This window comes from Morone saxatilis, unplaced genomic scaffold, assembly GCF_004916995.1.
Source record: "Morone saxatilis isolate NCDOM2014 unplaced genomic scaffold, NCSU_SB_2.0 Contig15, whole genome shotgun sequence".
NCBI lineage: Eukaryota > Metazoa > Chordata > Actinopteri > Moronidae > Morone > Morone saxatilis.
The window spans coordinates 5,887,133-5,896,943 of record NW_023339707.1 but is presented as its reverse complement, the minus strand read 5'-3'; the positions used below and the strand labels follow the sequence as shown (position 1 = coordinate 5,896,943).

At 41.8% G+C, this 9,811-nt stretch overlaps 1 protein-coding gene across 2 annotated transcripts in view; it reads right to left on the bottom strand.

The window, feature by feature from the left end:
• Positions 1-9,811, bottom strand: part of mtor (mechanistic target of rapamycin kinase) — an 84,813-nt gene that overhangs the window by 54,122 nt on the left and 20,880 nt on the right. For both annotated transcript variants that reach the window (XM_035656202.1, XM_035656203.1), the window contains exons 22-27: positions 4,793-4,905; positions 4,286-4,448; positions 3,716-3,808; positions 3,223-3,363; positions 2,468-2,610; positions 1,145-1,307 (exon numbers count right to left, since the gene is read on the bottom strand). In XM_035656202.1, the coding sequence (XP_035512095.1) occupies positions 1,145-1,307; positions 2,468-2,610; positions 3,223-3,363; positions 3,716-3,808; positions 4,286-4,448; positions 4,793-4,905 (816 nt within the window). The remainder of the gene's footprint in view (positions 1-1,144; positions 1,308-2,467; positions 2,611-3,222; positions 3,364-3,715; positions 3,809-4,285; positions 4,449-4,792; positions 4,906-9,811) is intronic.

Here is a 9,811-nt window from a genome sequence, read left to right as displayed (position 1 = left end):
TTCATGGATAGATATTGAAAATCATCAGTTAATGCCCAAAAATGACCTATCCACCCTTTTCTCCAATCAAAAGTGTATTACTGCCAACTTTATAATAATCTGCAGTACATTAAATGCCTGGAATAAAATAATAATAAAAAAGAAAAGAAATGACTGTACTGAAAGGTGTTCTCTGTTAACATTTTCATAGTCTTGCAACACCTGCGTAACAAAGTATTGCTGTGATTATCTCCTAGGTTACTGTTGTAACCTTTAATTAACTGTTGAAAAGTATAGTTTATATCAAATTGGGGCAATCATCGAACCTACAAAAGAACATTCATTTAAACAACACCTTTTACTGTGCCATTTCAACTGCACTGTGGCCACATCACACAGAGTGATGCAGGTATCCCAGCTGTAGTTAATTGTGGCACTGGCAGCTCCACAAAATATAATAACAACTTTATTTATGTAACACCTTTAGAAACAAGAACAGAACAATATGAGGGCAAATGAGGAGAGTTGGGTGGTTCCTCCTGTTTTTGCACTTATAAAATGGACTGATAAATTTACTGAATACATCTACGTTCTCTGCTTTGCGTCTGTTTCACCATTTGACTGTTCTGGCAGATGCATAAACAATTTACTCTGAAGGTAAGTTGATGACAAGGAAGACATAAAATCAACTGAGCCAAGCAAACCAGCATTGTTGTTTCCACAAAGAAAACATTAAAACAGATTTGTTTGAGTGCTGCTGCTTTGCCAGCTGGAGACCCATGTAAGTACGGCCTATTTTCAACTGGTATTTCAGCATCATTCATTCATTATGTACTGCATGTAATGTCATGCATATCCAAAGGGCATGTACTTTTTGTTCCACAAATGGGCTGGACAGTAGAAAAGTCATAGTTGAGTCATTGGTAGTAATGAATGAATAACATCTAACCCTTGCAGATTCATGGGCCATTTGAAATTATATTCCATAAGGCAGGAAAGGACTTATCCATCACCCCTTTGAAATGCACTACCTAATATCAAAACCATGAATTAAGAAAATGCAACTTAATATATAGCCCCCTAATAAAACATGACATGTGTAATCCTTCAGTCTAAATTGGATCATAGTGATTCTGTGGTGTAGATGCTGCAGTTCAATGCCAACCTTGTCACTGTGCTCCATGAACTCTGCCAGGTTGAGCAGAGTCTGCGTGACCTCAGCAATGTCCTGGGAGGTGAGAGCTAACTCAATGCTGCGGATGAGCTCATCCTGCTGGTCCTCACTCAGCTCAGACCAACAAGACAGGAAGGCCGCGTTGAACAGGTCCCTGTGGACACAGAAACAACATTTACACATTATAAGAGTGTCACACAACAATAAAATTTTGATATTTTGCAGAAGCAGGGTTTAGCTGAATTGGGAAGAGCAGCCAATCAGTGTGTAGCAAGGTTATTCTATAGCTTCTTTTCTATAACAAGTGCAATGTTGTTTCATAGCTTTGATCACAGAGCATTTTTAGTATTTTTCTGTAACAATCTGCTTCACATTTACAGTTACACACGTTCACATCTGGAAACTAGTAGCTAGTGCAACCAGTCTTCTAGCGCTGGTAACGGCTGTGGTTCTGCAACAACAGCTGATGTCTCACTGCATCAAAACCCCTCAGCTCTCCAAACACTTGTAAGATTTTTCCATTGGCACTTTTGGCAGCACCGACTAAAACCATGTCGGGCTGGTTCGCAATTCCATTACCAGTTTAAACGTGTTGAGTTGTGCTGATTTGCGCCCGGGATGGACCATCCCAGGAGTAAGGCTAAAGCACACCCGACCCGCCTCCAAATGAGTTGCGGTCACGTCTTGCCGGCCACGGCCAACCCCTGACTACCCCCCTTCTCCCGCTCAAAAACGTGTGTTCGAGAGTCAACTCATGTCTATACAGGAGACCAGAGGGACAGGCGTTTTTAATAAGCTCTGAATGTTCAGCTGTCTGTACTTTTGTAGCTTCTAAGTGAATCTCTATGGTTTGAAGCTTAATTTCTCTCCTGCATCCCCTGCTCTCAGCTGTATAGGAGTCGCTGTTGAGTAAGACCCAACATTTCCTGATTTTGCTGCTTCATAATGAAAGCTTTTAAATAACAAAATAACCACTGGACTTTTATTGGGGAAGAATTTATAGGAAATAAAATGTGTTTATCACCAAATTAGCCAAGCTTAGTTAGCAGCCATTTGTTGTAATGGAGATGCAAATCCCTGCCGCACTGGGCTGCTGTGCCAAGCCAAACCGAGTCAAGCCTAGCGGGAAATGTGTATGGAAAAGGGCTATACGGGTGCAGACATAGCTTTAAATTCTGTTATGTGTCTGTGTTATCATGGGGAATTGTGTGAATGTTTTTAGCTGTAGGGGTCAATCATGGATGTGGAACTAAGACATAGATGAAAAGCGGGAGGAGAAATTGAGCTAGAGATGTAGACGCAGAAGTGGTGTACCTGGCGAGAGGGATGTAGGTTTGGGCCAGTGACCAGCATGATCGCAGGGCTGGGGATGACGACTCCTTGAGCAGGACGACACTCAAGCGCCTCAGCCACTCCAGCCAGTCGTCTTTGGACACCTTCCTAGCAGCACCCCAAGCCTGTGAAGAGGACAGAAATCATCCATTTCAGAAGTCACTGGGAACTACGTGGGAGCAACACAGTTCCTCCAGACCTCAGTGTCACAGGTAATGTGTGTGGGATGATCTGGCTGAGATATAGACATAAAATTGCTACTAGTCATCAAATGTTTCAAAAAATGGAACAGCTTTCTTCCAAAAGATTGTCTCATTTGGTGATTTGATCATGGTAGTGGAGAGTGCTGTGTAACGAGTCAGTGTGTACGTCAATCTCCCATTGGTATTCAACTAGGGGAGATCTGGTGACTGTGAAGGCCAAAGCATATGATTCATATCATCTTCATTAAACCATTCAGTGTCTTTGTGTGGTCTGCATGGAAGCATCTGCATTCACTGTGCTTCTAAACTTGTTTGTTCAGGTTGTTCCTAATTATTCGCCTGTTTGTTAGTGCGTATGTCAGCACCGCAGCTAAACTATGGGCTGGTACACAGCACTGTTTACTGTACACAATCAGACAATACCTGCAGTCAACAACTATGGCAGTGAAACAGTGCATGTGTGTTACCTTTTTACTATGGAAGTATAAATCACAGACCCGTTTTTAAAGTAAAATGTCAATTATCCCTTCTGACCTTCTGAAGTGCAGTAGTGCTGACATGAAGTTTCTTCATGGGCCCCGCCTCCACTGGCCCGCTGACAAGAGCATCTTGGTTACGAAGCTGGCGATGTTGGAAGATTAGAGGGTCCTCTTCTTCCTCTGCCAGAGTGTAGCCCTGTTATGGTCACAAACACACAGGCCACACACACACAGCCCACACGCAGACGAAATGTTGAATCAGGCCTCAAAGAAGTGCATTTCCTTCCTAAGGGATAACTGTTGATAAACAGACCATGGTAATGACTTGCTCATGGTGCACTGTTAATAAAAAAGGTTTTGTTTATTTATGATTATGTCATTTATAGTTCGAGCATGTGCAATTACTCTGTCTCAGAATTATAGCGTTGGGCCTGACTGGGCAAGACGAATGAACACATGCTCATGAATTCAGGATATGTGGAAATGTGTGTAGTATCAATCGGTTTAATATGTTTTTAAGAAAACCTGGATGTATTGGGGAGACGTACCTTAACAATGCGACATATGAGTACGTCATAACGCTGGTGGTTGATCCTGTGCTTCAGCATCACTTTGTTGACCATTGGGATGAAGATTTGGTACTGCAAATAAAAGGGAAGGGAAGGAGAGAAAACATATGGGTATATGAGTGCTTTACGTGGTTTAGTCTTGCTTCCTCTTTCCCCTAACCATAAGCCAAATAATTTAGTGTCCTGCACTTGCATCTAACCGCCACAAGCCTCAGATCAAAAGCTTCCCCTGCACATTTGTTGCCAGACGTGGCTGTACGTGTGCTTCTGATTCTGAGGTTAGGCCTGAAAGCGATAGGAGGGTTTAGGGAGGGGTAAGCTCGGGAGGAGAGGGAGGGGTTCATGTGACCTCATCCACTCTTATAAACATCACCCCCCACCGCCAAATGGTCAATGACATCAGCAGTCTGGCAGGAAGTAATAAAGACTGTGTGGGGGGGTGTGGGTTACCAAAATGCTGTTCATGTGAAGCCAACAGTAGGGAGGCTGGAAGTAGTCTTCTGAATGATAGCTACATTTAAACGGAGCCCTGGGGACAGCAATAGCTACCTTCTTGCCCAGCTGGAACACTAGCGAGGACAGTGTGTCCATGGAGGTGGAGCGCAGCTCAGGCGTGCTGTCAAGTGTCCGCACAATCGGGTGGATAATGCGTGAAGCGTAGTCGGTGAAGTCCAGGGACTCTGTCAGCCGGTCCAGTGTCTCCAAGGCAACCCTGAACCCCACAGAGGGAAAACAGATAAACATAATATGCTCACTTCAACAGCAGTAGGAGAGAGGGTCTGGGCTGCCCCACAGGACCTCTTAAAATAGCCTAGATGACATGTAAAAAGGTTTGTATTAGGTTTGTGTAAAAAGTATTTGCCAGCTATTTTTCTATGTCAAAGGAAAGTGCACAAAGATTTTGAGCTGTAAAGAATTCCACCAATGGAACCAGTGCTCTTCTTTCTGGCATCATAGGGGTTTATTAACAATTCAAATTTAAGAGATAATAGAAGTTAGATCCATAAAATAGATTCCAAACTACAACTACATGGGACAGCCATGAGTAGTACTGACTTGCGGGCCTGCAGGGGCACATCAGGGGCATCAAATAGCTTGACAATGGGAGGCAGCAGCAAGTGCAAGTAGTCATCTAGGTTGGCACCAAACAGCTGGATGGCATTGAGCAGCTGCAAAGGAGAGCACACACGGGTCAGGCCACATACCACAACACTTACCATGAGCAATTCATTTTAATGAGCCTGTTATGGTTTTTCAGGCCCTTTTTTTAGAATGCTGGCACACATACTAGCCTTTGAGGAAAATTCAGCATTTCTATGAGTGAACAAATACGTGAGTATCTTACTTATAGTCATTTCACAGCACACAGACCATAAAATACAATAAGAATAGCAATGGAACTACAAGTATCGTTTATCAGGTAACAACAATGCACTAGCATACTGTTAACATACAGTTTTACATTAAGGCCCATCTAAACTGCAATTTAGAGCTTTCCCAAACCAAAGTTGACAATGACATTATATGTGCAAATACTGTGATATATCTATGTAGATACCACAGTTCTATATCTACTGTAAGCACCATTTCTGAACAAAGTTTTTAAAAAAGATTCTATCACTATGTCCAAAGCTTGCCTAATGTTGTGGTGCATTTTCAAAATCTGAGATCAGCTATCATCTGAGAGATTGATAACACAAGCTGATGATGAGTGTTTGCTTGCATTAATTTCTATTCATCATAGTGTTAAGATTCATTGCACAATTCTACATGTCTCTATACTGATACTGTACAGTTTGATAGAGTTTGCAACCAAGACTCAATTAGACCTGCACAGTGTAATATGTTCAGAACAGTAACACTGCTGTTAATGAACACTGTGCAGAATCTTACTCACTCATTAGATGATTACCTTACAATATGAATCTGGAGGTGGTCTTTGCGAGTTAAAATTATGAATAATGCACTCATGACATCACAAAGACTGAAATGAGCCATGTACCTGAGATGGAAAACAAAAGGGATCTGATATTATTCCAGTGCAACGGTTAATTGGGATTCTAAATCAATGGTTTTATTGTTAGACAGCACAGACGAATCTAGTAACTGGTACACATTTATCACCTCGTTTCATTTTCTGAATGTGGCCCAGGCATTTCAAAGCTGTGAAGACACAACAGTCTGAATGAATGAATGAAGTTCTAAATTCATAAACGTATCACTACAATTACAGGGCTCACTGGATATTATGAGTGCTGCTTTCCTCCAGGTAGCCAGCAGTACCTCTTAAGTAAGATTAGGGTTTTGGTCTAATGGTCACGTCATGCTGTGGGAAGCATGTGTGAGCTATCAGCTGCATGGATAGATGGTGGTCTTGAAGGATGACGTATGTTGCAGCCAACAAACCCACCCCAGCCCCCAAAACGCACCATAACCACTTCCACTCTTTCCCCACACCTCCACCCCGACTTCTAAATTGCGCTCGGCGAGACAGCAGGAAGCTGAGGTGGAGGTGTACAAGTGTGCGTGTGTGCGTGTGTGTGCGGGGGGGGCACCATGGCTGGACAGAACAGCTCCTTGAAATGATGGAAGTATGTTTTTCTTTTCTTCCCCTTTAGACTAGAGGGTAACCTGATTCCCAGTTCCCCCATTTCATGACCCCCATCCTGTTCTAAAGATTAGGCTCCAGACCCAGGCCTGAGTTATAGACTATCCAGACTGTGGGCTGCTGGGTTATCTAATACTGCAGACTCTGAGACAAAACAGCACCAGAGGAGAAGGCACTAGATGACCATGCTTCTTATGATTCTGTCTTTGTGGTCTGTGCCCAAACCATGATTTAGTGTTTGAGGGAAAACCCGACAACTACTGGCAGCAGCTGCTGAAACAGGAGAGCGTGTTAGCTACACATTTATGCTGCTGTCTTTGAACTGCTGTATTACAAGTGAATGACTTAGACCTGAAAGGTCTTGATGGATATCGACAGAAACCACGAACAGAAAACAGCACCCCAATAAGTCAACTGTGGGCTGAGCTCCTGTGCTTTCTGAAAGAGTGTGGAGTGACTGGAGTACATTTTAAAAGACACACTTGGCAGCGCTAGCAAAATTAAGTTATCTGCTCAAATAACAGCTCAAATCTGACACATGATCTTTTAAATCTAATTAGTGTGCTTTCTCCACCAGATTTATGACACACAACATGTCACTTTTTCTCCATCAGTCAGTACGGATGTCAAATGTCAGAGTTGAGTGGTCAACTCTGACCTTAAAAAAACCCTTACATAATACATTATTTGGGGTCATGCTATAGTGGGACATATATTTTACTGCTTCATTGCCATTAAACTTTAATTATTTTTTATTACAGCTACTATATTTCATGTTTTTTTTTAGTAAGGACTCAATATAACCCAAATGCAAGCACATCTGAATGTTTCAGTAATTTCTACTCTTTCCTGTACATCTTTGTCTCTCAACAGGGTTTGTCCTGCTGGAGAAGTCTTATGGCACAGTAAGATCAAAATCCACCAGGCAAAAGTAAATAGCCTGGATCAGGTTGTAAACATAAACTGCTGAAGCTAGCATGGCTTTCAACTAACAACAATTTATTCCTTATGTAGAATTTTATGACACGTTTTACTGTAATTTAAACTCTGTCACTGACCTACACTCACTGCAGCCTAACAGCATCCCATCCCACCCCAACACACAGTCGACGGTCTGTCCTTATTTATAATACAGATGCTCTGGTTACCATAGGTTTTCTCAGGGCATTATCAAATGTATTTAGCCTGGGGCGCCCCGGTAGCTCACCTGGTAGAGCTGTCAAAAGTAAAAGGTATTTAGCCTGGCTGAATAACTGCCATCCATGTCAATTGGAAAACTAGAGTTAAAAATAAGGTCTGAACTGAGGCCACCAGTTAAATTATGTAAAAGGAAGTGACAGTGACTGTACAAAATGGAAAATGTTGCATTGCTCGAGGACTTGGAGTGCATCGTTAAAAAGTACACACACTGAGGTCTCTCTGATGATGATATTGCCTATGCACTGGGCCACAGCAGGCACTTTCAAATGACTCAATTTATTTTTTATTTCAGCTATTTCTCTGCACTCTGTTGAGTAAGCGTTCATGGCAGCATTAACCTGTTTCCGAGCAGTATTTTATATTTGTTAAGCCTCAGCCAAGGGTTTTAAAAGCACTTCTTTTTTTTATTTTTAAAGCTGTTCCAGTTCTGTGACCACAATTTCAATTCCAGGCTTACTGGATTCATTTCTGTAACCTCTCAATTTGTCAAATCTTTACTGGTTTTATTTTTTCAATTCAGTCTGTTTATGTTCCTTTTTCATCTCTGGTTAATTCTGTTTAATTACCAGTGTGTAGGATTTAGTGGCATCTAGCGGTGTATTTGCAGATTGCAACTCCATCACTTCACCCTCCCCTTCCATGCACAAAGGAGAAACTACGGTGCCTTAACAACAGAAACAACCCGTGTTTAGAGCCACTGTTGGGTTTGTCAGAATCACAATCAGAATTATGTTTATTGCCAAGTGGGTTTTTACACCTATGAGGAATGTGTCCGGGTGCAGTTGGTGCATAAAATATACAAATATACAAATCACACAGGAAAAAAAAAGGCTAGGCTACTGTAGAAACATGGCAGTTCAACATCGATGACTCATTAAAGGTAACCCGCAGCATCTTAGATAAAATAGTCTCATTCTAAGGTAACAAAAACACAGTGATTTGTATATTCTGGTGTATTATTGTGATTTTACATTAATTAAAACATACCTATGAATGTTATATAACATTTCTGCCGATATCTTCTTACATGTTACACACTGGACCTTTAATTAAGTTAAAGGATAGGATGAATTTTGATCATAAACATTTCACTTGTAAATATAGATGTACTCCAAGGCTGATCAGCTTTATGGCAGGAAAGTGAGTGTGATGCTGTAAAGTTGCAGTGTAGTTTATTAAATAAAAACATTTCATCTGAGCAAAAAAAGTCAAATGATAACTAGGGCCACCCCCCACTAAATTTCTAGATATTCCTCATCGACTGGTAGTCATTAAATAAAACCCATAGTCGGCGAGCTGTAGCACGTTAATGATATTAATTTAATTATTTAAATATATACATTTTAACAACCGCCTGTTCAATGATAACGCAACCAGTCAGGAAGCTAAACATGTAGTTCATTTATTTCAACACAGCATAACATCACACAAGAAGGATCTCGTCTGCAAACAAAAAAAACGTCCAACTACAGAAACAAATAACATCAACAGCTTACAAATTAACTGGCCTGTCCCTCCTTCCTCCGCTTTCACTCCTCTCCTGTCAACTGCCAAGTCCCCCTGGCGTCCCCGCAACCCCCCCGCGTATTAACGAGGATTAAAATATCCCCCCTGTCCTGCCGAAACTCTCGGGAGTCTGGGTATAGTCAGCTGATGAGGCGCCGGGCTAATTACGGCTAGTCTGCTAGCCAGCTCCCGAGTATAGTTAGCACTGTGCACACAACCAGTCGCACCCCGCCCGTAAGTGACTCCCCCTGTTGTTGCCAACCAACGACCAAGGTCTCGTGTTGCCAACAAATCTCCTGATACTTTCGTGTCCTGGTGACCATGGCCGCGAGCTTTCCGATAAAGACAGTTATGATGTAGTATGTTTTTAAAATTTTTTCTGTCTACATAGCCTTCGATCAATGTGTCGTGATGATTTGTCTGTTTTTTTTTGTAAATCCTATGATTTGTGCTGGAAAATAAAAAGGCTTTAAGAAATGAGTGCCATATATGAGAGATCCCACAACCAGTGATGACCTGAGAGACTTCTGCTCCCATCGCTGGTCCATATCAGAAAACTTGAGCACAAACCCAACACAGGTCTGGCCTTGCATCTAGAACCAATAAAAGTTCGTGAATCTGCAAAGAAAGACAAGGAACAGTACGCTTAAATCAAAGTACTATGTATAAACTTCTCATCCGGGTTTGCCAGCATATGTGTAGAAATTGACCCATGTAATTATTATCTGGTACAGGTATAGATAAATCGTACTCTTCCTCTT